This window comes from Podarcis pityusensis (assembly GCF_964106645.2).
Source record: "Podarcis pityusensis genome assembly, chromosome: 5".
Classification (NCBI taxonomy): domain Eukaryota; kingdom Metazoa; phylum Chordata; class Lepidosauria; order Squamata; family Lacertidae; genus Podarcis; species Podarcis pityusensis.
The window spans coordinates 37,622,082-37,649,106 of NC_138032.1; the positions used below are offsets into that span (position 1 = coordinate 37,622,082).

At 43.4% G+C, this 27,025-nt stretch overlaps 1 protein-coding gene across 4 annotated transcripts; it reads left to right on the forward strand.

Annotated features, from left to right (window-relative positions):
* Positions 1-413: 413 nt before the first annotated feature.
* On the forward strand, positions 414-27,025 carry DZIP1L (DAZ interacting zinc finger protein 1 like). Of its 4 annotated transcripts, XR_013986828.1 has the most exons (17): positions 414-491; positions 4,991-5,569; positions 9,150-9,234; positions 12,134-12,246; positions 13,262-13,423; positions 14,310-14,447; positions 15,102-15,164; positions 15,465-15,605; positions 16,164-16,194; positions 17,850-17,897; positions 18,953-19,086; positions 20,240-20,432; positions 20,662-20,884; positions 21,662-21,864; positions 22,954-23,093; positions 24,518-25,298; positions 25,344-27,025. XR_013986828.1 is itself a non-coding variant. In XM_081007262.1 (16 exons), exons 1-16 carry the CDS (start codon positions 420-422, stop codon positions 24,692-24,694), a joined length of 2,502 nt encoding a protein of 833 aa, XP_080863388.1. In that variant the 5' UTR covers positions 414-419; the 3' UTR covers positions 24,695-27,025. The 4 variants fall into 4 exon arrangements, 3 of the variants coding, with proteins under 3 accessions (XP_080863388.1, XP_080863390.1, XP_080863389.1); XM_081007262.1 differs by having other exon boundaries at positions 24,518-27,025; XM_081007264.1 differs by lacking the exon at positions 414-491 and adding an exon at positions 568-842 and having other exon boundaries at positions 24,518-27,025.

Below are 27,025 nucleotides of genomic sequence, written 5' to 3' on the forward strand. Positions count from 1 at the left end.
CCCTGAAGCAAAGTTCTTAACCTGAGGTACTATTTCTGGGTTAGCGGAGTCTGTAACCTGAAGTGCATGTAACCTGAAGGGTATGCAACCCGAGGTACCACTGTATTAGGCAAAATCATATACAAAAGTGTGTCTTATCAGGAGAAATCCATGACCAAATGCTGATCAATTACCTTGAGGACTTTTAAAAATCATAATCATTGCAAACTGATGTGGGAAAGTGGCAAACTGAAGTGAAGACTGGAAAAACGAGTAACTAAGAGAAACCCATGTTGACAGATTTGCCCGTCCTTAATTGCAACCGTGAGCCCAGCCTCCTCACCTGCAGTTACATGTTCGGGTACAATTATAGCCACGGGGAGGCAGCTTTGTTATCAAATATACAGCAGCTTAATAACCCCCTGAGCATCGATGCTCTAATGCACATTTATTACCTGAACCTCCCTCTTTCCGCGTTAGCAAAGCCAAACAAGAAGGGAAAGGGAAATCAGGTAGGGTGTTATTAGAAGTTACTACAGCAACGGCTTGGCTTTAGGGACGGCCTCGCAGCGATTCCCCCCCCCCCTCCATCCTCGAGGGAGCAGCTCTCTGCGCTCAAAGCCCTGGAGCTGCTTTCTCCCGCTTCAGCCTGATGTTGTGCATTTAGGCCGAGGCGATTCGTCGCTGTGGGGAACCAGCGCTTTGCTGGATGGTGTTGAATTTCCTGGGTGGGAGGAGAGAAGAAGATTCCAGCTCGGAGAGAGTTGCGCCTCCAAATCCAGGCTGCTTTAGATCTCTCTCTTTCTCTCTCGCACGCGCCCAGTTCCCAACCCCACGCCACAAAACATGCGCCCTGGGGACAGGTAAGGATTTGCTTTGTTTGGTAAAGAACTGAAACGTTGCACCGTGAAGCTCTGTGGCAAGAGAGTTGGAGGAGGGAAGGAGGGAGGGAAGAGGGGGAGGAGGAGGAATGCAGAGAGGTAGGACTAAGCAGCTCTGCTTTGTTCAAGCCACTGCTCGCCTTCTTTCCCTCTTGCATGTTCCCACCGCTCAGGAAAACATCAGCGGATGAAGTGGCTTGTTAAATTGCAAACACTCGCAGGAACCTCCAGACTGGAAACTTAAGGAGCTGAGCTGACCAAGCGAACTAAATCTACATAGTAGCTCCTCCCTCGCTGTCCACCCAGCTGCTCCTGCCTGCAGCCCGCCTAGGAAACTTTTCTCCAAAAGCCGATTCCTTGCAAACTTCACTGGAGAATCTGAAGCGGCTAAGGGGAGGACTTGGGGGCTGCGTGACAGGAAGGGGAGTTGGTTTACTGGGAAGGGAAGCAGGGGCGCTGAGTTGGGGCATGCTCGTTATAAAGTAGCCTGTCACCAAAAAAAAAAAAAAAAAAAAAAGGGAGGGGAGGAAGAGGAGAAAAGGCATTGCTCCTTGTTCAGTTTTGAAACTGCCTGAGTAGAAATTGCTAGCCAAAATTTGCGGGGGGGGGGGGGGAGAGGGAAGTTCGACATTCCGCGGCCAGCAGGGCCCTGTGCATCCTTCTCTTCGGAGGCATCCGGGGTTCTTAGCCCTTGGAAATCCAGGGGCAATTTTCCAGAGAGGTTGTCGGGGGTTGTCAAGAGAGGCATGTTACTAATGCCATTCTCTTCTATGGTGTGAGAGAAAAGGTAGGGGAAGGCAGAAACTCAGTGTTAGGGCATCTGCACTGCATGCAGAAAACCGAAGGTTCAATCTTTGCCATCTCCAGGAAGTGCTAAAAACGACCCTTGTCTGAAACCCACGCCAATCTGTGTAGACCAGTGTTTCCCAAACTTGGATCTCCAGCTGTTTTTGAATGACAATCCCCATCATCCCTGACCACGGGTCCTGCTAGCTAGGGAAGATGGGAGTTGTAGTCCAAAAAACAACTGGAGACCCTCAGCCCTCTTAATCAGGGACGATGGGAGCTGTAACCCAACAACTTATGGGGAACTGAAGATTGAGAAACACTCATGTGGACAATACTGAGTGAGATGGACTGATAGTCTGACAGCATAAGGCAGCTTCCTGTAATTCTGTTTAAGCAGCTTCCTGTAATTCTGTTTAAGCACCACCAATGATGCTTTACAATGTGGCTTGCCGCCTTGCTTCTGACAGGGCCCCTGGGACTTCAGAAGCTGCAAGCAAATTTATTTGTCTATTAATATTTATTAGATTTATATACCACTCAAAAGATCTCAAGGTTGTTCACAACATAGAAATACAAGATAAAAGCACAAATAAATAGTTAAAACAGAAACAACAAAACAACAACCCCCTCCCCCCCACACACACACATTTAAAAGGCTTTAGAATGTTAATCAGCCAAGGGCCTGGTTGAAGATTACATCAACCTGTACATTTTGCCCCTTTCATTCATAGGCAAGTTAAACATGGTAAGGCGAGTGATAACAGCCCTGCAACATCAGTAGCTCTGCCCCAACAGGAGGTGACCTGAGAAAGCGCTCTCTGTGTGCGCAGGTAAACAGCAAGTGCTTGAGAAGTGCACTCCCAGCACAAAGCAGATTATAACCATTGCAGCAGAATGTGCTTCAGGTGGGCAAATAGTGTGGGACACTGGGACAGCATGGGGAGGACATTGTGTGTACAGCACCCCTAAAAGGCACATGCATCCGGCACTGAATGCACATTATTATGCAGGCTGTACACGCCCCAGGAGTCCTATGGCACCTAAAAGACCAACACATTTATTATGCCACTTCCTTTTTGTGAACTACAGTCCACTTCATCAGATACATGAAGTGTTATCCTGAGGTTTTGGTATGGGGGGGGTGGGGCAGGTAGAGGGAACTTGTTAAAAGTGAAGTCAGAGGGAAATGAAAAGCAGAAAAGTACAGAGAGTAATAATTCCATATTTAATAGTGGGACTTCACAAATAGTTATTGAGGGCACAGGCACCATGCTTTGTAAAGCAGTTAACATCTCTAATATGCTAAAATCCTTTGTCTCGGTTCAGCCCACAAGTGATAGCATCAAACCCTTTCATTCAATTCAGTGGTTTCATATTGCAGTCTCCCTTTGAATTTCCTTTGCTGCAGGATGGCTACTTTAAGGTAATTTACAGAGTATTCTGGTAGGTTGAACTGTCCCACCACTGGTTTTTGAATATTGCCACTTCAAATGTCAGACTGGTGTCCGTTTAGTCTTTCATATTTAGACTGGCCTGTTTGTCCTGTGTAGAATGCAGAGCAGCTTTGCTGGCAGATGAGAACACATGTTATCACCTAGTTGTTCATTGTGATCCTTGTTTGCTCATACTGGAGCTGCAAACAAATACATACAAAGCCAAGAATGAATATTTAACCACTTGGAGCGTGCTGCTTAGCTATGGTATATTTGTGCTACTGTGAGGGAAACTTTGGAGTCCTGTTACCATCATGCCAGGACACACCTAGTAACACACCGTTGCACAACACAACTGTCTGTTGTGAATAAGCAAGGGGTCCAGATCTATCAGAACAGCATTTCTATACTGGAAAAAATGGTATGTATCATTTTACAGCACTTTCCCCTAGAGGCTACTATCCTATGCACACATTCCTGGAAGTAAATCCCATTGAGCATAATAGAACTTTCTTTTGAATAAGCATGTCTAGGATTAAATTGTAAGCGGTTTTGTAATTGTGGCAATTAAATGTTGAAAGCAAATTGTTATAATAAGAGTACCATATCAGATGTCCTCATTTTTTCAGTCCTCAGAGCTGAAAGCTCAGTGACTCTCGTGCATTTTCTATTTGAGTAGGAATCAACACAACTCAAATTATAGTTGTTTGAGTACATGAATACAGGAATGTTTTTTATATGGAAGCTGGAACCCTCGCCTGTATTCTTGATAAGCCTATACTGAGAGCCAACTTTGAATTTAATAGCAAATGAATCAAACATTTCAGCTATAAACAGCAGTCACCTTGATTTGCTCACCTATTCATCTTGCTATTTTCTTCACTTATTTGAAATCTTAGTAGTTGTTTCTAATCTGTGGTTGTTTAACCATCTAGTATGGTAATAAGTAAAGTGATATAGAAACATAGAATTGTAGAGTTGGAGGGCACCATGAGGGTCATCTAGTTCAACCCCCAATGCAGGAATCTTTTGTCCAACATGGAGCTTGAATCCATGACCTTGAGATTCAGGGTCTCCTGCCCCACCGACTGAGTTCTCCCATGTGCCCGAGGACTGAGTAGAATAATATAAAAGGAAATCAGTTTTGCAGGCTACACAGAAAAGGGCAGCCAAAATGATCAAGAGGATGGAGCAACTTTGCTATCAGGAAAGGTTGCCCCATTTTGGGACTTTTTAGTCTAGACCAGTGGTTCTCAACCTGTGGGTCCCCAGATGTTGTTGGACTACAACTCCCATCATCCCTAGGGAGTTGTAGTCCAACAACATCTGGGGACCCACAGGTTGAGAACCACTGGTCTAGATGAAGGGCAGGGAAGAGGTGACATGATAGAAATCAATGGCATGGAGAAAGTGGATAGAGAAAAGGTCGTTTCCCCTTCTATCATAACGCTAGAACTCACAAACATCTAATGAATCAGAATGTTGGATAATTCAGGATGGATAAAAGGAAGAACTTATTTATGCGGAACATATGGAAGTCCCTCCATCAGGAGGCAGTGATGGCGACCAACTAGAATGGCTTTAAAAGAGCATTAGACATAGACTACCAGTCGCTATCAGCCATGATGGCTGTGCTCTGTCTCCAGGGTCAGAAGCAGTAATGCTTCTGGATAGCTATTGCTGGGAACCACAGGAGTGAAGAGGGTTCTTGTGTTCAGGTCCTGCTTGAGACATTCCCATGGGGATCTGTTTGGCCACTGAGAATAGGATGTGAACTTGATGGGCCATTAGCCGGATTCAGCAGGCTCTTCTTACATTCGTATATGTTTTGGGTCTGCTTCAAGTACACAAGTACAGCTCCCATTTTGTTCCAGCCTTAATTCATCTTGTATCCTTTTCATTGCCCAGCCTTTCGCTGCTAATATTTACTACCCACCACAACTGTCTGCACACCGTCATTATTGGACAGGTATGCCAGGCTCCACATTTCCTGTGAACTTCCCAAGCAGCAGCCATCTCTTGGGCAGCATGCTCGCCGGTCCGAGCATGGTCCCCGCCTTTAAATTCCAGTTGCGGCGAGACACGATCGACTGGAGGCGGTTCAGTGCCATCGATGTGGAGCGGGTGGCTCGCGAACTGGACCTTGCCACTCTGCAGGAGAACATCAACAGCATCACCTTTTGCAACCTTGATGCAGAAAAGTGCCCCTACTGTCAGCAGCCAGTTGACTCTGTGCTCTTGAAAGTCTTCAAGATGGCCCAGCTGACCATCGAGTACCTGCTGCACTCTCAGGAGTACTTGAGCATGAGCCTGGCCCTTCAGGAAGAGCAACACCAAGCGACCCTGGAAGACCTCAAACGCGTCAAGCAGGACTGGGATAAGCAAGCAGAAGAGCTGAAGGGTGTCAAGGAAGAGAGCAGGAGGCGTAAAAAGATGATTGCCACGCAGCAATTGCTCTTGCAAGCTGGGGCCAATAACTACCACAAGGTGAGTGATATGGCTGCATGCTTTCTGTGCAGCTTTCATAATTGTAAGCAGGGCTAGCTGATATCTAGTATTCAACATTGTGGTATATCAGCAGCTAAATACCATGATATGTTGATATATCATGATGTCTGGAATGTAACTCGGATGCTTCTTCCTCCCATCACCCAGTCCTAACAACAACAACAATAATAACAACAACAACAATTTATTTATACCCCGCCCATCTGGCTGGGTTTCCCCAGCCACTCTGGGCAGCTCCCAACGGAATATTAAAAACACGATAAAACATCAAACATTAAAAACTTCCCTAAACAGGGAGACCTTCAGATGTCTTCTAAAAGTCAGATAGTTGTTTATTTCCTTGGCATCCAATGGGAGGCTGTTCCACAGGGTGGGCACCACTACCGAGAAGGCCCTCTGCCTGGTTCCCTGTAGCTTCACTTCTCTTAGTGAGGGAACCTCCAGAAGGCCCTCGGAGCTGGACCTCAGTGTCCCGGCTGAACGATGGGAGCAAGCCCCAATACCTCTGTGGCTTATGTTAGCCAGAAGGGCAGGGGCTTCATTAAACTGTTCAGCTGGGGGCAGGAAGCCTCCTGCCTCCAGCTGAACTAGCCCCCATACTGCTCTGGCTCATGTGAGCCGGAGAAGTGGGCTTCCTCAAAGGCACAGACAGATGGAGGTGGAGAAAGTGCTTGCCCAGAACCCTTTTGGGCTCTGTCTGCCTGTCTGTCTGTGCCTTTGCTGTCTGCAGGCAAATTGAGCTGGGAATACATCATGGCTCCCTGGCCAGCACAATATATCACCCGCTCAAAATGTCTGAAACCGGTATTGCAATCAGAATGCCATACCAGTTTCATACAATTTACCAGTATATCACCCAGCCCTAGTTGTAAATAGGTGCCATGGGTAAGTACCATGGGTACTTAGGACAGCCTTGCTCTCACAGTAAGGATCCATTGCCTCCCGCCACATCCTAACTATAATGCCATGCTGTAGGAAGTATTTGAGCATATGTGTATTATTGGGATAGACAGCTATTGGTGGGATGGAAGGGAAGCTAGTAGACTTTTCTGTGTGCATATATATGCACATGGGCAGAACATGCCATGTGTCACACCAGCAGTGGCTGATTATAACAGTGGCACAGCCACCACTGCATCAGCAACCCTGCTGCTCATGCCAGCAAGGGTAGGTGGTGGGGCAAAAATGCACTTTTGCTATACCAGCTCCCAGACTAGGGCAGCAAATGGGCCCAGACTGGGCCAATTCCCATCAGTTGACAGCAACAGGGCCACCTCTACCCCCTCCTCTTTCCCAGAATGTGCTCCTACATGAGGATGCACAGACTGCTCCCAGCAGGGATACTGCCGGTGGTAAAGGTAAAGGTACCCCTGCCCGTACGGGCCAGTCGTGTCCAACTCTAGGGTTGTGCGCCCATCTCACTTAAGAGGCCGGGGGCCAGCGCTGTCCGGAGACACTTCCGGGTCACGTGGCCAGCGTGATGAAGCTGCTCTGGCGAGCCAGCACCAGCGCAGCACATGGAAACGCTGTTTACCTTCCCGCTATAAAGCGGTACCTATTTATCTACTTGCACTTAAGGGTGCTTTCAAACTGCTAGGTGGGCAGGAGCTGGGACCGAAAGACGGGAGCTCACCCTGCCGCGGGGATTCGAACCGCCGACCATGTGATCGGCAAGTCCTAGGCACTGAGGTTTTACCCACAGCGCCACCTGCGTCCCTGCCGGTGGTAGCTTCCACCTATTTGCTGTTTGGGTGGGTGCATTGAGTGGAAAGTAGGAAAAGACCTTGAAGGTGGAGCTGAGCCCAAACTTCTCAGATGGCATTTCCCTGAGGAAAAAATGCCTGAGATGTTTCTTTTTGCCATCCCATCAGCCTGATTTAGTTTAATTTTTTTTCCCCAGCCACCCTTAGCCCCGCAATGCTCCAGGATGATGTTAGATCCAGGGGACTGATGAAGATGTAAAATGGTGCCCATTCTGCCAATGCTGCTGCTGCTGCTGCTGCTAACATTTGCAGTGGCAGCAAAAAGAGAAAGGGAAACTTTGTAGGTGGTGGGTGGAGATAAGGTACTGGAGATACTGGAGAAATTTGGTGAAATGAGCCTGCAAGTTTCTGTGCCCGCAAACACAGTGGTGGATTTGGAGAGATCGCCTGAGCACTGTTGTACCACAGGTCATCTCGTCCAACCCCTCTGTTCAGTGCAGGATTTACAATGCAGGATGCAACTACAGCATCTCTGACAGTTTCTGCTTAAATACCTTCTGTTTTCTGAGGACTGTCCTTGGTAAATAGGGACAGCTGGAGCATACGGAGCTGCATTATGCACTGTGGATTTTCAGTCAGCAGCCTGTCAAGGAAATGTGAATGATCTTTGTTTTTCTTCCAGCTCATCTGCCTGATTGTGGTTGCAGAAGCAAAGATAGATTAGCAAGCATTGGGTGGGGGGGGGGAGGTTACAGCTGTCTGGGTGTTAGTACTTCAGCAGCCATTCACAAACAGCCCATGATTCAGATTTAGTTTGAGCATCTGGTCCTGCATTAAGCTTGGAGTTGGCCTAGTGGAATGCTTTGCTCCTCCTCTGGATTTTTAGGTCTATGTCAGGGGTCAGCAACCTTTTTCAGCCGTGGGCTGGTCCACCGTCCCTCAGACCTTGTGGGGGGGGGGACTATATTTTGAAGAAAAAAAATGAACCAATTCCTATGTCCCACAAATAACCCAGAGATGCATTTTAAATAAAAGGACACATTCTACTCATGTAAAAACACGCTGATTCCTGGACCGTCCGTGGGCCAGATTTAGAAGGCGATTGGGCCACATCTGGCCCCCAGGCCTTAGGTTGCCTAACCCTCGTCTATGTGACAGCTGTCAAGGTTGTAAAGAAGGACACTCATGGACACATAGGCCAAACTCACACCATGCTTTTAAAGCACCATGATACGACTTTAAACAGTCATGGCTTCCCCCAACGAATTCTGAGAGCTGTCGCTTGTTAAGGTGCTGAGAGTTATTGGGGAACCCCTATTTCACCTCCATGGTTTTCTGTTTCTCGGGGTGATTTTACAGTCAATCCCTCTTCCCAAGGCTCTCTGGGAATTGTGTGGGGAATATGGATCTCCTATCAACTCTCAGCACCCCTAGTAAACCACAGCATCTTGAATTCTTTGGGGGAAGCCATGAATGTTTAAAGTGGTGTCATAGTGCTTTCAATGTGTGCTTTGAATGTGGTCCTGGTTTGTTTGGCTTAGCATGTGGTCTAAATCCAGAATCGTGATTCAGCTTTCTTCTCCTTGACCTATTGCCAAAGTTTGTCCTGCAGTTGCATGGTCGTGAAGGAGGCATCTTCACCCTGATCCCTGGTCTGAGTGACAGGCTAAGCAAAACTCTGGCTTAGGTGTCCTCCCAGGCTAACTTAAAAGCCTGGGGGAGAGGGAGAGCAGTGTGAGTTCCTAGCTGGGAGCCAACACATTCATGCGGACATGATGAGCCACCTTCTGGCTTACCTTGATGTGTCAACCAGGCCAGCGTGTGACCTATCTATCCTTTTCTTTGTCTTTCTCCAGTGCCAATTCTGTGACAAGACCTTCATGAACTACTCGTTTCTTCAAGCACACATGCTGCGCAGACACCCAGAGGTCACTGCAGCAGGTGAGCATAGAGGGTTATTTCATTATGTACTGCTTCGTATTTCAAGACTAATAATAATTGCTAATTGGTTTACAGTGTCTTAAAAATATCACAAATACAAAAAGAAACCAGCAATACCCCCCTTTTTAGCAGCACAGAAGAAAAGAATTATATATGTCTTAAAACATCAGTATAAACAAGCATTAACATATGGGGACCATAATAACTAATAGCCGATCCGAAATACAGAGGGCATTGTTATTCGGTGTGCTTGTTCCTTCAGCACAAGGACTTTCAGCTGTGCAGTGGAACTTCCCCCTCCCCCTCCCCATAGGACAGCCTGTGTGCCCTCTAAATCTGTTCTGGGAGTTCCCCAATGCTCCAGAGCACATTTGGGGAATGTGCAGAGCACACACATGAAGAGAATGTCATAGAAAATCTACGCAATATTGATCCAGAGCAGAATTCCAACATATAGTTAGCAGAGTGAAAACTTAAACACATTGCAGGATTCTCCAAAAATAAACCAGAGGCAATTAATAGTTCATGCAGCAGAGCTTTACTGCTACTGAAGACAAATGAGCATAACGGTTGCAAATCCAATACGTTCAGGATTGGCACCGTCCATAAGAAATCCAGTTGCAGCAGACTTAACTTAAACTTACAATAACTTCTACAGTCATACCTCATGTTGCGTCGTTTCGGCTTGCGAACACAGCAAACCCGGAAGTGTATACTTCCAGGTTTCACCGTGCATGTGTGCGCAGAAGCATTTTGCGTGCTTCACACATGCACAGAAGCGTTCAATCATGCTCCGCGCTTGCGCAGAAGCGCCGCTCTAGTTGCTGACTTTTTGGGGTGTGAATGGCACCCCGGAACAGATCGTGTCCACAACTAGAGGTACCACTGTAATAAGTCTAAACCTTAATACTATATACAGAACACCACACCAGAAGAAAGAGAGATAGAAAGAGAAAGTGAAACCCAGGCTGGTTCTGGCCTTATTTTTATAGTCATCATGACCTTGACAGAAGAGATAACAGAACCAATTTAAGCCAGCTGTTCTCAGTTTCTTTGAAGGCAGCGCTTTTTTTCTTTAAATGTTTAGGGGTACTCTCATTTTCCTACTCATATTGAAATACTGCCCCTCAATGAGGCCACAAAACGTTTAAGGGTATTCGTATCCCTGCCCTCCCCCCGAAAAAAGCACTGTCTGAAGGAATAACTGAAACATCATGAACCTTCTGCTTGTTTCTTTCACACAGAGAAGCTTCCAGAGACCACTTGAATTAATTAGAATAGGAAAGATCTCTACACATCAGATCAATAGTTTCTGTACTAAGAAATGCAAACTGACAGAGAAGGGGGGGAAAGTTGTGTTGCACAAACAGAAATCTTTGCACTGATGAAACAAGTGCATTTTACTTCATATTTTTTCCCCATTCTCTTTTCCTTGTCCTTGTTAAATTTAATAACTAATTAACTAACTAACACATAGAGACCCTTTGTTTTCCAGATTGCCTAGAGCAGGGGTAGTGAATGCAGTGCCCCTGCCCAAATTTATTTTGCTGGGCTCAAACACACATCAGCTCCATTTAGCATGGCCAGTAGTCAAGGGTGATGGATGTTACAGTTCATTTGCAGGACAGCACAGTTACTGCCCCTGATCTGAAGTGTTATTTGAGACCATCAGGGGCCCATTGGATCAATCAAACTGTAAAAACATTTCATTTTTGAGTGCCTCTCTCCATATACAGATTGATACCCAGTAGTTTGTTACTAATTAAGCATTCGGGCATTTTCTTTCCCTTAACTCATGGGTAGAAAATCTGGAGAGATTTCCTTTTACATTAAAAGATCATTATAATGAAACAAACTGTTTAGTTTGCCCATTATCTACAAATAAGGGGCTCAGTAGCTATCATTTTTTTTCTGAATGATTTCACATATAAACTGATTCTGAGCCATACTGGCAACATCAGAAATTAATGTACTTACATCCAGCATTTTGGAAAATGTTAAGATGTCATTCTGCAAATCTGGATACAATCATGCAACTATAACTGCCCCACCTCAGAAGGGTATACTTCATACTCACATAATTATAAGGTTAGCCATAAAGCATATAGATTAAAACATGACAAATACATTTTGTTCAAATTGATTTACCTCACCAAATAATATGCATGAGATTCTCTGAGGTATAGCTTTGGATTTATGACTGGGAACAAAATTCTTCTAGGAAGCCTAAGAAAACTGCAAAATATACCACACACATACTATTGAGGTGGCAAAGGAAGTTCACAAAATGAGAGGAAAACAAAATCCACAAACCTAGAGGAAATTCAGCTCTGGGCATGGTTTTGTCCAGCAGAGGGCAGTGGTTCCGTTATAATTTATGATGACAATCCATTATAGAGCTAGCTGTCTGGTGTGCTTTGAAATCAACGGGCCTAAACACATTTACTACTGGATTGAAATGTGGTCCATGTTAATTCACTTGTGTCAAATATTATTTTCCTGACATACAAAGCAATGTTTTAAGTAAAAAATAAATGAAAAATAGAGTTTCAGACTGGGAAAACCAAGCCAGATGGGCGGAGTATTATTATTATTATTATTATTATTATTATTATTATTACTAATACTAATACTACTATTATTATCATTACCATCATCATAAGTGCTTTTTTCTGGGGGAATGCGGGAGTGTGCATACCCCTAATCATTTTGTGAATCTAAGTTTGGCCTCATTGAGGGGCAGTATTTCAATATGGGTAGGAAAATGAGAGTACCCCTAAACATTTTTTTTTAAAAAAACCACTGATCATCATCATCATCATCATTATCATTATCATCTTACATTCCTGGGTTTGCAATTGCCACCATAACTGTGCCTTTTTCTGAATGAACTTTATAGAGCAGGAGAAGAAGAAACAAGTGGTACAAATGGAAAGTGAGATTGAAGAACTGAAGGTCAAACTGAAGGAGACCCATGCCCAACTGGAGGCTGAGAGCCAAAGCAGGGCTCAGGTATGAACTCACAAAAACCAAAGCCCTCATAGCTTGCTGAATTACAACCATCTGTTTGTAGCCAAAGTGAAAGCAGTGCATGCGAAACTCTTGATAATGTACTTTTGCACCACGGCAGCTGGAAGGGAAGAGGCTTGTTGTTTATTTGTTTGTTTGTTATATTTGAGTCCCATTTTTGCATTTTGAAAGTAGTGACTCAAAGTGATTTACACAGTAAAAAGTAAAATAACAAAGACATTCAAATCAGATTAAAAACAGCAATGAACAAAACCTTTTTTTTAAAAAAAATACCCTTCTGACAAAATTTCTTCTGCTCCAGTAAAAATAAATCCAAAGGTGAGTTGCCTCCATTGCAGAAACATGCACGCTATGAAGGTGTGAGGGGACCCTTCAGGCAAACATTTGCAGGCACATGGAAATCCTTCAGAACAATACCAGTCATCTCAGATAATCTCTTGGCCTGGGTATCTGCTGTTCAGCGGTGTGGCCAATAAACCAGTGGAAAGGAATTCCTTGTGAGCCTCACGTATATCAGGTAATGGCTGTAGCTCAATGGCAGAGCATCTCCCTTGCAAGCAGAAGACCCCAATCCCTAGTGTCCAATCCCTAGTGTCTCCAGGTAGGGAAATCTTCTAGATGGACCATCTGCCTCAGTATAAGATAGCTTCCTGTGTTCCTGTGTGCAACAGTCATACACCTTGAACTCAGCTTTGACTAGACATAATAAGATTGTACTTTTAATATATTTGATAGGGCAACTTGTCTGCACAGGTCATTGCCACTCCATTCATCCCCCTCCCACTGTTGCACGCTATTGGTTGTTGCCATGTTGAATATCCAGCTTAAACTAGCTGGGCAAGAATTGGACCATCCTGCCCTTTGCTTGGAGTATTTCCACTTCCGTTTGAATGACTGGGATTTCTGGAAACTGCTGTCAAATCATTCCATAGCCACAACTTTTTGTCTTTTCTAACCAGCTTATTTCCAGCTTTAGATCTTGTTGTTTCGTTGATAGGAAGCAGAGCACATGAGGCAAAGAGAAGAGGAAAGCAGAAGAAAATTTGAGAGATGGAAGGAGGAAGAGAGGGTAAAGTTTCAAAGGGAGATGGAAGACCTCCGGCACCTGTTCCTCACCGAATTCAAGGACATTGCCAGCAAAAATTCCGCCTTGGAGGGGGTAAGGCGAATGCACAACTTTCTCTTTTCCTTGAACATTCAGGGCAGTCACAGCCTTCAATAAACAGGCATGCTGCTTTTAAATATTACCACAAAAGAACAGCAGGGCCTTTTCTTCAAGGAATGATAAAATTCCCTATGTTAGAGAAGGATGAATCACTTTGTTTGAGCATGGATGGACCTTGGTAATATGGTGCGCTGTGTGTCGCCAAAATTTCCATCCTTCTCTGGAGATTGTTCAATAGAATGCGCTTTTCTGGTTATAAATAGCCTGGATAATTTTGCAAGGTCTCGTTCACTTACCGTATTTTTTGCTCTATAAGACTCACTTTTTCCCTCCTAAAAAGTAAGGGGAAATGTGTGTGCGTCTTATGGGGCGAATGCAGGCTGCACAGCTATCACAGAAGCCAGAACAGCAAGAGGGATTGCTGCTTTCACTGCGCAGCGATCCCTCTTGCTGTTCTGGCTTCTGAGATTCAGAATATTTTTTTTCTTGTTTTTCTCCTCCAAAAACTAGGTGCGTCTTGTGGTCTGGTGCATCTTATAGAGCGAAAAATACGGTAGCTGAATTTCCAGCACCATTGACAAGTGCAGAAAGTGGAGAGCCATGCGATTGGTTATGATCCTGTTTGTGGGGAATATCCACACTAGCTAGTCATCCTTGCCCAATCAAGATAATAAAACACAGAGCAAGAAGCTGGTGTTCCTCCCAATGGGTATTCATACCTACATAGGGAAGTCCCAACTTACATGACAACTCTGCTTTTTATATTCCATCAGATATGGCACAGAAACCTAACCTACTGTACCTGAGTGATTCCTTAATAGCTCTGGCCGCTGCTCTTTGCCAGCAAAGTGTTTACATGTGCCACTTATTCCTCCTCCAGAAGCTGCAGGAACTACAAGGCAAGAGTGCAGTGGTCTCTAATCTGGGGACATTGCAGGATGACGAGTCACCTGACCAGCAGCAATGGAAGAAGACTCAGAGGGAACTACAGGGGATGAAGGCAAAAATTGAGCAACAGGTGCGTGAGCATAGATGTGGTGGTTGTGAGCTCTGCAATATATCATCTCTTGCTTGTAGAATATAACAGGGTAGGAGGAAGACACTTAAGAGTGCAATCTTATTTTTGCAGTCCATTACATTCTAAGCCCCACCCCCCACCCCAGGAGCCAAACCATAAAACCTAAGCTATATAGCTATTGTGGGGAGTGGGAAATGATGACAGCAGATAGATTGTTGTGGAGTCACTAATGCTGATGTCCCTTGTGCTCTGACAGTAATACAACATGGTTTAACAACAGGAGGCAAAACATTTCAAAAGAAGACATTGGTAGGTGAAGTAAAATATAAAAAGCACATTTAAAACAGCATAATTAAGAAGAAAATAAAATATCATCATAAGCATGACACGGCTGTTTGGTAGGCACACAAAGATGGGGCCATTGAGTGGCCTTCATGCCCCACAGCTGGGTGATGGTCCTCCGGCCTCATGAGGAGCCTCTTCAGTAGGGCTGGGTGAGTCTGGGGCCCGCCCCCTAGGCCAGGTAGAAAGGTCCTTGTGGGGAGAGGCCTTCATGCCCCACAGCCAGGTGATGTTCCTCCGGCTTCATGAGGAGCCTCTTTAGTAGGGCTGGGTGAGTCCAAATAAGTTTGGTTGTTGTTTTTAATTTATCAGAAAACAGAATGGAAGTGGAAACTGAGGGATCTTCAGAAGGAACACCAGATGGAGAAGGAAGAGGTGAGTGTGCTGAATAATATATTTTTCTCACAGTTTCTCTCTCATTAAGAGTTCAAACATTGTACTGGTGTACAGTCAGTGCCCAAATAGGAACAGAATCTGCCCACACCTGTGTAGAGCATGATACACAAACAGAGATTATGCATATACAATGCAACAAACTATTACATGCCTAGACTCTGTGTATACATTGTGCTGGATGCTTTTGGGGAGGGCAGAGCCTGCACACACAATCCCACTACCCTCATGCAGTGGGTCCTCATGCCCAAATCTCTAAACAGTTTGTTCTTATCTCCTCAGCTGAAGGGTGAGAATGAGAGACTACGGGCCTCCTTGTCTTCTGACCAATGGAAAATGGCCGAGCACAGCAAGCAGCAAATAGCATCACTCAGCGCACAACTCAGGGAACAAGTCAAGATCATCCAGTCACAGGAGAAAACAGTAAGTTGAATATGGTCTCCTGCCTTCAGTCCTGTAAGAAGCACTCTGTTCACCTCTTGGGGCTCAGGTTCAACAAGAGTTTTGAGTCCTGTTTTGAAGCAGATTGTTGCTTCTGCTCTAAGACTCAAACTGCACAATAAGCAGAATTACATGCTGCCGCTCTTGCCAAATAACAGGTGGCAATCTGCATGTTTGAATGTTCCCCTGATATTAAACTCCCTTGTTCTACACTGTGATTCTTCTATTCAAGTACTTTTGATGAAGAGAACCTTTCATATGATAGTATGGCTTATACCAGAGGACCACTTTGAATGAGAACCTGGTAGAGGGATGGGGAAGCTGTGCCCCTCCAAAAGCTGTTAGTCTCTAACTCCCATCCAGCCCAGCATGACCAATGGTTCCCCATCTCTATCCTGCCTAAAGAATACACTGCATCTTTGGGGCTCCTTTTTCAGTTGTTTTGCTTTTTTCCTGATTATGTGGACACTCACAGTAAGTAAGCAGTTCCTAAATCTTGTAAATAAAACTGATCTTTTAATAACGTATTTTGTTTTGCAGATTAAGCTCTTGTCTTCTAGCAAACCTAAAGGTAATGGTCAAAATCTAGACTGAATGCATTTCCATAGTTAACACTAGAAGCTTCTTTTTCTCTTTTGACAAACTGTATAAAACTGGGCAGGTTTAGGCAGGCAGATAAGGAAACTCTGTAATAGCCATATCTATTGATTCAAAAGCTCACAGTGAAGTTAATTATCCAGCTCTTTTTCTAAGGTCATTCTGAACATTTCACCTCTGATTTTGGTGTCCGTGGGAATTAAAATTGGAACTGAGGCCCAGAAGCAAAGGAAGCCCCAATTGATTCCGTAGTTATTTGCTGTTATAGATAGTGACAACCACAGATTGCTTTCTGGAAACTAAGATTTCTTGCAGCCCCAGTACAAACTGCACATCAAGGATTAGTGATTAATAGTGGCTCTAAGGTTGCAGTCTACTTGCAGAGTTAAAAGAAGATTTTTTCTTAGAGCACAACTGTGAGGGAGAGTTACTACAGTCAATTTTCCCCCATTATGCTGCTAAGAGGACCGAAGTCTTTGTCTCTAGCGATTTAGCAGACAATAAGAATTCTTATTTTTGGAATGAGAGCAACCTCTCTTTTCTTCTGCTTGTTGGAAGAGTCCAGTATACTGTCACTGAGTGACAGATACTGCAGTCAAATTAATCACTGAATTGTAGAGCCACAAAGGAAGAGTGAACAATAATTGCAGTTATTGTTGTTGATTCAGTGTGCATGATATCTGACAGAGTACAAGAGGTCAGGTTCATGCCCTGAGGAGCTTCCAGTCTAAACTTTGATACAGAGGAGGAGAGGGGAGGGGAGACAGATGTTAACAGAGAAAGAATACATTTTTTTCATTTACACATTCTTAGAACTGGTAACATGTAGTTGCTGTAGAACTTGGGAACGTGTTCAAGTATTGTACACTTGCATCAGGTCTTTAAATCAGTTGATAGGCCTGGAGAAGGAAGGATTGATAATCACATTTAAACCTACCCCAGTTCATAATTGAATTGGTTAAAATTAATGGGACTTAACTGAAGTATGAGAAGATTCTGGAATGATCATTAAGTTGCCTGGAACTCGGCGTTGAAGGGTTTTCCTTTGTGCTGAAATATGCAGTCCAACAGTAGCAGAAAATCTGATTTATTACTGCAAATAATAAAATTACTCTCAAAATTCTAAGCCTCTAACCAAAATATGCAATCCAGTGCTTTCATCAAAGCTATTCCATGCTCATCCAGCAACTTTTCAGTGATTTCATGCCTAGAGGTTTTTTGAAATGTTTAATGTGCTCCAAAACAACTGAGTGGTTTTTATCATCCTAAAGACTATAAATACAATTTAGATCATATATGTACTCACACAAATTCACATGTACAAAAAACCCAGTGTGTTTTGTATACTTCAGCACTGCAAGCATACAGTACATTTAAGCACTTGTGCGATCTTGAGATGTGAAATAGGCATGCACAGTAACTAATCTGAGGGATTCTGGCTGATCCTCGAGAGCTCCAGAAGAGCGTTTTGCTCCCAAGTTCCATACAGACAAACTACAAATCAATTTTTTTCTGGGATAAATGAAACTGTACAGCTTAAGTTCCATGCTAATGTGTAAGAACTGTGAGTTCCACCAACTGGAATTTGAATAATGTGCCTTTTCCTATGTTACTGTTTTTAATCTCCAGAAATAACTGTTCCTAAGGCAGAAACATCAGAAGAATCTACTGAAGAAGGTATTTTTCACCAATTTCAGTTGCTCTTCTCCGATTTTCAGCTAGATACTGTTGTTGTCCAAAGTCCAACCTGACCAGAGGACTTTTATAGATCTACAGAAGCCAATGACTGGCCCATTACCTCTGGAACCCAAGACACCCCTTTGCAAAGGGAACAACCTCCCCACACCCCGTAGCCCACCCCACCCCAACTAATTACACAGGACTGCACTTCACTGATGGACGGTTTCTTAACTTTAGTTTGCCACCTCCAGATAAGCATCATATTACTGATTATAATAATTATTAATTGGATTCTGTCAAGCTGCCATAGGATGCAGGTGTGTTTTAGGCCTATTTTATATATTTAGAACTCTACCCCCCCCCCCCTTCAAATACCAAAAGAATAAAGTATTGCAAGCTCTCATTCAGCGGCAGAATACAGGTGTACCTTGGATCCTGAACGCCTTGCGAGTCAAACGTTTTGGCTCCCAAACGCCGCAAACCCAGAAGTGAGTGTTCCGATTTGCAAACATTCTTTGGAACCCAAATGTCCAACATGGCTTCCGCAGCTTCCGATTGGCTGCAGGAGCTTCCTGCAACCAATGAGAAGTCACACCTTGGTTTCCGAATGTTCTGGAAGTCAAACGGACTTCCGGAATGGATTCCGTTCGACATCTGAGGTACGACTGTAATTAGAAGTTGATAATTTAGGCAGTATTGCAAAGAGTAATGCTGGTCCCAATGTTATTGGCTGTGCTCACAAAATTATTTCATATTTCTGATCACCCGAAACAAAAGTTTAAGTGTCAGCGTTATGCTGGGATATGAAAATAACGGCAGCATACTAAGGTGCCAGAATCTTTTAAGCAGTTCTGATGATCACTCTGAACAGTTTTCCTCTCTGTCAAGGTGTGTGGAGAAGTTCCTCTCCATTCAGCAAAGCACCGTGATGCTGCCCACTGGTTCCCCTTCCCAAACAAAGATTGTTTGGGGACCAGCGCTAACACACGGGATGGTGATTTGCCACCATTTCTTAAGATTTTTTCTGGTTCTTCCCATTGGTTTCACTACAGAACTAGAAGATACTCTGGACAGAAAGAAGAGGGTTCTAGAAGCACTGAGGAGGAATCCAGACCTGCTGAAACAGTTCCGGCCGATTCTGGAAGAGACACTTGAAGAGAAACTGGAGAGCATGGGAGTGAAGCGGGTAAGTGCCATGAGAGAGGGAAAGTAGATACAGAGAGCTTTTGCCCTTGAAGTCAATTGCCCAACGTTGAATTCCTTTTCCATATTCAACTGAGGATTGCAATGCCCAATATGTTTGAGAATTTAGAGTCAAGTCTCATTACAAGTTCCTGCAACACAGCCTCAGCATGTGTGGACATTCATACCTGGTTAGGAAAATAGACACCCTGATGCTCTTCAACACTAGAAATCTTCATCTGAGGAAAATGGCTTGCAGAAGGGACCATATCAGGGGAAGCTAACACTGTGTTCCTTTTCATAATCAACTTATTAATGGAAATTCTGTAAATTTCCCATCTTGGGTCCAAAAAATACTTTCCCACAGTTCACCAGCAGTTATTTTTATGACAGCACCGCAATGTGTTTGCCTGTCAGGACTCACTCCAGGTTTGAGGGAGGCCTAGGCCTCTGTGTCCTCTGGTCGGCCCGTTTCTCTATTAGCAGATCTTGGCAAGCTTATCTGGCAATAGGGATGGAAGGATCTATGAATTTCAGTTCTCTAAGACTGGAAAAAATGAGAATTTACAAATTGCTCTAGAAATGCGGCTAACAAAAATAAAGAAAGAAAAACTCTCATGAAGATACTTCAGCTTTTTAGAATGCATTTTCCCCAGCAAACACGTTAATGTAGTTTTGACAAATGAACACATTTTTTGCAGGCAATTTATCCTAATATAGTGCATTATTTTCACTAATATATTCATTTTAATGCACCCTTTAACCTAATACATGCATTTTTGTAAACATTGGCTGGAGCAACTACATTTCAAATTCAGAAAAGTGCCATTTTCAAAAGATGTTTGTAAGGTGTGAATTTGATAGAGTGCAAACTTAATGGAATTTCTCCTCCATCCCTACCCAATAGCTGGTAAACTAAAGATGGAAAATCTGTGATCCTGCAGATGTTGTTGAACTCTAACTCCCATTAATCCCAACTACTGGCCAGGTTGCCTGGCAGTGCTGGTGGGATTTAGAGTCCAACAACACCTGGAGGGTTCTCCACCCCTCTGTCAAAACATATTTGTTCTATGTGTCAGTTATGAATAAAAAGGGCTGTGGTCTACAGAATTACACAGTGATGCAATCTGCATTATTCCTAATTGTTTTTCTTACAGGGTTCAAAAGGTATCCCTGCTCAAACCTATAAACATTTGAGAGACGTGATAAAAACCCAACAACAGCAGAAGGCCAAAAAATTTCCACAGCTCCTCGCCTTAAGAGACAAAATTGAGCAAGAAGTGAAAAGGAAAGTCAGAAGGGGTCAGAAGGATGAAAGCGATCTCTCGCTGCCACTCTTGGGAACCTCAGGTAAGAGGCTCTGTGACAGCCTTTGTCAACCTGAAGCCCTATCAGCCCAAAATCATAGTCAAAACATCTGGAAGGCAACGTTGCTTAAAGTTTCCCTATGATATTATTAATTTAGGATAGTGATTTTCAGCACATTGCTTTTATTTTATTTGGGGTGTGTGTATTATTTACCTGGATCAGGTACTGGCCAATTTGTTTTCCTTCAGATGTTTCCAATCATCTCTTTCAGGTAAAAGCCAAAGGAGCTCACAGTCTCCGATCCAGGTTGTGTCTTCTAAGCCCAGAATGCAACAAGTTGAATTCAAGCCTTATGCCTCAGAGATGCCCAAACCAGCCCCTCGGAGCAAAGTGAACTCCAAGGCCAGTTCAGTGGAGACCCCCAGGATGCCTTCTCCAAAGCAAGTGAGGAGCAGCACACCATCTCTTCAATACTCTGCTGCCCATCATCCCAGGTGGGTTAAAGTTCTGGGTTAAACTTCCATTTCCCTGTTTTTATGCTGTATTGTCTTGGTTATTGTGTATGAAAACTGATGATGTAATTTGAAGTGTTGTCATTATGTTTTAGGCATTTTACAAACATTTTTGCAAGCTTTTAATTTCATGAAGAAAAGTGCGGCTTAATTTTTAATCTTAATTTTGCGTGTGAGAGTGTTGCTCCTTGTCCTAAAACAGCTATTTCCAGCAGACCTTGTTCATTGGCTAAGATTTGCAAAATACCCTGGGAATCTCTCAAAAGTGTCTCAGTTGGATGTTGCTCCAAAACTCTGTAGGCAGAGTTGGGGATTTTCATTTCTTACCCATGTCAGTTTCACATGTGTTTGTTCATAGATCTGTCCTGTCCTGTCTCGATTCTGCATTAATCTGTAGTGTAGATGTTTTTTTAAAAAATAAATTTATATTTTAAATTCATGTATAAATATGTACGTCAGTATGTATTTTTATCACAAAATATACATTTTTCCTCAATGTGTGCTTTTCTAACCTTATTTCATCCTAGAATACATACATACTCTTACACACATTTTGGTGAGGTTGTGTGTGTGTGTCCGTGCGTGCATTGAGCGGAGAAATGCATCCCAAAATTTGGAGAAGTCCAGAATTACATTCTGATAAATATATTAGCCTGGAAGTGTACTGAAGGAGATCAGTACGCTTAAAAAATGCACCAAATGAAATTCTCCTCCATCCTTTGTTTCTGTTTCCCACTCTGCTCTGTTTCCATTCTCCAGCACTTCGCCTTTCAGCTCTGAAGAAGAGTCTGAAGAGGAATCAAACTTTACATCTCCAAAGTTTACACCCCGCAAGACAGAACCAGACCCTCCCAGAGCAGCGCAGAATGAAGAGAGTGACTGGGATTCATCTGACATAGAATTGTCGGAGGGGAAAGGCAGTATGGGAAGGGTCCTTGCAACAACAGCAGAGACTCGTTCAGGTGTGCGTGTGTGCATGTTTTAATATATATTAATGCACATCTTAATATGCATTGAACTGTGTATTTTAATGCTTATTTAAATGCATATGTTCTCTGAAAATGTGCATTTAAATCCATATTTGGTGCTTTTCAACTACCAGGATTTTGTTGCAGTATTGAAAGAAGTGCAAAATGTGTTGGCTATGTCGTTTTGATATGCAGTTTGATCTGATAAGTGCAGATCAGGACATTTCATACAAGAATTTGTGAGGCTCAAATTCTTCAGGCTTCTCTAGTTATAATGCAACAGGGTAGGCTAGAAAGCTCTTACCTATGTAGTTGTTCCACATGGCTGGCATAGCATTTAAAAATGTTTTCCATGTGCTGCAGCCCATTCAAGGGCAGTATTTGTATGCCAACAATCTGTGACCTGAGAGGATGCACAACTGCTGTGCTATCACTGTGCACGAATGCTCTTGTTACGCAGTGGCAAGGGTTCGTGTGCTAGATACTTATTACCATAGGTTTTCCCGGACCAGCTCTCCAGTCAGACATACGTCAGCTCATTTCTTAGTTTTGTCATTCTGACAGCTTTCATTAGAATTATATGGTTTCTTAGGTCAGCCATAAGCTCCTAAGAAGCCATTTATTATTATGAACAACTTTGCTGTTTAAATCTGATGTCTAGACTCGGATCCTAACTCTTAATATGTATATGAATTGTAGGTGTTTTGTTTGAATTTGTTAATGGTGTACTGTATTTGGGTGGAATCCAGCACAGCACTAAGGTAACTATTCCACCATCCCAGGGAGTTTTGCTTGCTCATCAGAACATCATCTCCTTCTCTTTCTTTGCACCCACTAAATCTGTTTTCAGGGTTTCCCCTGGAATAGATTTGGGGAAGGTGCAGGACACATGCAAGGGAAGAGAGGGGGATACTCCCATTACACAAGTGAAAATTCTTGCAGTGATGGGACTTGTTAGTATAATACCACCCTTTATGTTTTAGATGTGTTGCAAGTCACTTGGAGACCTCTGAGTAATGCACAACTTGAGTAATGAATGACCAACAAGTTTAATGAATAACAACAATTCTTTGCTTCTTGTAGAAACGGTGGTGCAGTCAATGGCTAAAAATCTGGAGAGGACACTGAGTGCATCTGGGAAAAAGCCTGCTGGTGGAGTTAAACTCTTTCCCATCCCTACCAAAGAAGCTCCTAAACCTGGCCCAACTACTAAAAAAATCCAGGTACTATACAATACACATTAATTTAGGAAATCAGACAGATGGTATCTGCCTGCTGAATTCTAACCCATAAGAAACATCATTCCAGTTTTTGCTCCGGACTATTCATTCAGCATGATGAAGAATTCTGGAGAGCTTGAAAGCTTGCTCACCCTTACTTGATTTTATGCTTGATGACCTAATAAAGATATTGTCCTACTGTGGATTTTGGATTTCAACCCCCCCCCCCCCTTTTGGGCCAACACAGCCTTTGCTTTTCATTCAGCAGTTCTTCCCCAATAACATTATACTATGCATATTTATTCAAACATAAATGCTGCAGGGTTGCTCATGAGCGTGTTTAGGATTGCAGCTGTCAGGGATTCAACCAACAGGGTGCAATCCATCAGGTGGTTCTTCTGCACAAGACACATGGAAAGAGGTGCTCTTGAGCAGCACCCATTAACTGTGATAATGCAAAGCACCCAACCACTTGAAAACCCACCAGTTGTATACTGACTAATGGGTACTAGGTGGCAAAACTTGTACTGGGCATAGAATGGGAAACTTGAATCTACAGCTCTGAATTAAGAATTATTTACTTATTCGTTGTATTTATATCCTACCTTTCTTCCAATGTGCTCAAGGTGATGTACATGAAATAGGTTAGGCTGAGAGACTGTGATTGGCCTTGGCCCACCCAGGGAGTGTCATGGCCAAGCAGAGACTTGAATCCTGGTCTCCCAGCACTGTAACCACTACATGGCCTAGGACCCATGTACCTACGGGACCGCCTCTCCTGGTATGCCCCGCGGAGGACCTTAAGGTCCACAAATGACAACATTTTGGAGGTCCCAGGTCGCAAGGTGGTTAGATTGGTCTCAACTAGGGCCAGGGACTTTTCAGAACTGGCCCCAACTTGGTGGAACGCTCTGTCACAAGAGACTAGGGCCCTGCGGGACTTGACATCTTTCTGCAGGGCCTGCAAGGCAGAGCTGTTCCGCCTGGCCTTTGGTTTGGACTCAGTCTGACCCTTATGTTTCGCTCCCCTTATGGTCTTGATTTATAGGCTACTTTTAAAATGAGGCTGCATTTTAAATTGCATTTTAACCAGTATTTTAAATTGGTCCCCCCCCCCCATTATGTTTTTTACTGTGATTTTATTGGTGTTAGCAACCCTGAGCCCTGCTTTGGCCGGGGAGGGCAGGGTATAAATAAAATTTATTATTGTTATTGTTATTGTTATTGTTATTGTTATTGTTATTGTTATTATTATATTATACAACCTTGGTGGGGTGTGCCTTCCCCGAGAAGTATCTTCTTCTTCACTGATTTAGGGTGATTTTTAAGGAGGAGGATGTGAGCCATTGCAGAGATAAGAGAGTGTGACTGGTCTTTGCCATCTGCTGCTTGCTCTCCTATCTGTTTTCTCTTCTCCCTTGCTGCAGTTCATTGAGGAGGAGGACAGTGACTTGGAGATTTCTTCCTTGGAGGAAGTCACCCCACACCTGGAGACCAACAGCAAGCTGAAGAAGCCACCAGCCACAAGGAGTAGCGGGGACTCAGCTGATTCTCGGGGCACCAGCCTCTGGGGTTCTGGCAGCACAAGAGCTGGCGCCTGGTAATCTTTGCATTGAGCCGAGCTGTGTGAGACAACAGGCTCCATTTGAGATGGAACAGTTCCTGGGGCAAGTCAACGAAAAGGATGCTGAACTTTCAGAGAGAGAGAATGTGAATAAGTACCATACTCAGGATCATATCTTTGGACTCAAGTGTGAAGTTGTTTTGCTTGAATGTTTTCCTCCTTAGTAAAAAAAAAAAAGAGAGAGAGAGAGATAAAGTACTCTTTCACTGGAAGTCTCAGGTAACAGTGAAGTTCACCTTTTGATGAAGGAAGCACATCTCCACTTGAAGCTGAACCAACAAGAGGAAGCTCCCTGCTCTTTTTTTTCTATGGAGGAGCATTCAGTCATATGAGCCCCCAGCTGTAGTCTCTAAAGTGCAATAACCCCAGCACAGGAGCATCATTATCGCTTCAAGTATAGCTAGACTTAAGGCATTCAGGGCCACACGTCTACTAAATGCATAACAACATTTCTCCTTGCTCTTTACCCCGTGTGTTTTTGCACAAAATATATGAGTGTAAATAAGTTTTTTTAAAAATCTATATTGAATGCTTTTCACACTAAAAACGCTTTCATAATTTTAAAGACTATTTTTCTATTTGGGGTATTTTTCTATAGAAACTTGTTCCGATTAGACTAGTTGTCGGAGATAACATGATCCAATGGAAAGACATGTCCCCCCCCCCCCACAGGAAAATAACAGTTATGGATGGCAATTTAGATTGGGATGACAGTGTTGGAGAAAGAGTAAACCCACCTCCCATCTCATTTGCCCCCCCTTTCCCAATTGCTATTTTTAATATGAATTTAAAGAAATGTGAGGTACCTCATCTGGTGTGGCTCATAGTTATAACATATTTGAGTTCTAGAAACACAGTTAAATAAAAAGTTGCTGGATAGAGCTGACCACTTGATGGCACCACAACTCAAGAAACATTCGTTTTTTGCTTTGTTTTTTGAGATGCTGCAAATGGCACTTGTTACCAGAGTAGATTTATGATTTTTTTTTAAAAAAAAAAAAAGAGTATTCGGGAGAACAAATGGAGTAGGTAAAAATAAGGCATGCTATGAACCTGCCCCAAAAGAAATTACACAAGAGCAAAACTGGGGGTGATCATAAGGGGTCCATATCCCCTTCTGCCCTTTCTTTTTATATTAAAAAACCCTTTTGAATAGTTTTCAAATAAAATTTAGTAAATAATTTTGAAGCATTTGCTTTATAGAAGTCCCATTTGCTCATTCCCAGATTTCTCAGGATATATGTGACCATATGTGCTGTCTTTGCAAGTTACCACCCTGCGTGTATCTCAAGAAGGCAGACGCATAAAATATCTGGCAAAAGTTATTAAGCATCATGATGACGTTTGCAAGCTTGAAGATGGTATTTATTGAGATCTTCCTTTTTCCAGTAAGACAATAAGGTAAAGGTAAAGGGACCCCTGACCATTAGGTCCAGTCGTGACCGACTCTGGGGTTGCGGCGCTCATCTCGCTCTATAGGCCGAGGGAGCCGGCGTTTGTCCGCACATCTTCCGGGTCATGTGGGCAGCATGACTAAGCTGCTTCTGGCAAACCAGAGCAGCACACGGAAACGCCATTTACCTTCCCCCCGGAGCGGTACCTATTTATCTACTTGCACTTTGACGTGCTTTTGAACTGCTAGGTTGGCAGGAGCAGGGACCGGGCAACGGGAGCTCACCCCGTCGCGGGGATTCAAACCACTGACCTTCTGATCAGCAAGTCCTAGGCTCTGTGGTTTAACCCACAACGCCACCCGCGTTCCTTTTAGTAAGACAATACAGCTGCATAAAAATGATCACGGTTGGCAATAATCCTCAATGTAAAGTACAAAACCTACAGAAATGGTATGTGGGATCCATCTGACCCCACGCTTTTTTAAAATGTAAAAATAATTTACCGTTAAGATAGAGGTAGCTTGCTACTTACATACCGTACATTTAACTTGTGCGCATTCAGCTTTATGCGTTTGTCAGTTTAAAAGAAAAAAGAAAGAAAGGGAGAGGGTGGAAAGGAGGTGGGTATCCGTGGAAAAATACTTTGGCAGTCCCACCTGCCATAGAACTCAAAGTGATTTGACTCTACATGTTTTGGGCTTTAGGCTCTATCCCTGGAATGAATCACCTGTATGTATAACTATAATATTTGCACAAGTATAACAGCACAATAATCATGATTTGTGAGTGACTCCTAAACAACAAATGTTTAGCTTCAAAGTACAGATATGAATGTTTATAAGTTCGGATGTTATTGCTTGGGTTTTCTAATTTTAGAAAAGGAGGGGCATCTCCAGAAATAAAAGCTTATCATGCAA

Coding starts and splice junctions, on each gene's coding strand:
- DZIP1L (XM_081007262.1), top strand. CDS start 420: ATGCACATTTATTACCTGAACCTCCCTCTTTCCGCGTTAGCAAAGCCA. Junction 12,247..13,261: donor AGAGCCAAAGCAGGGCTCAG/GTATGAACTCAC, acceptor TTTCGTTGATAG/GAAGCAGAGCACATGAGGCA. Junction 19,087..20,239: donor AGAGCATGGGAGTGAAGCGG/GTAAGTGCCATG, acceptor TTTTTCTTACAG/GGTTCAAAAGGTATCCCTGC.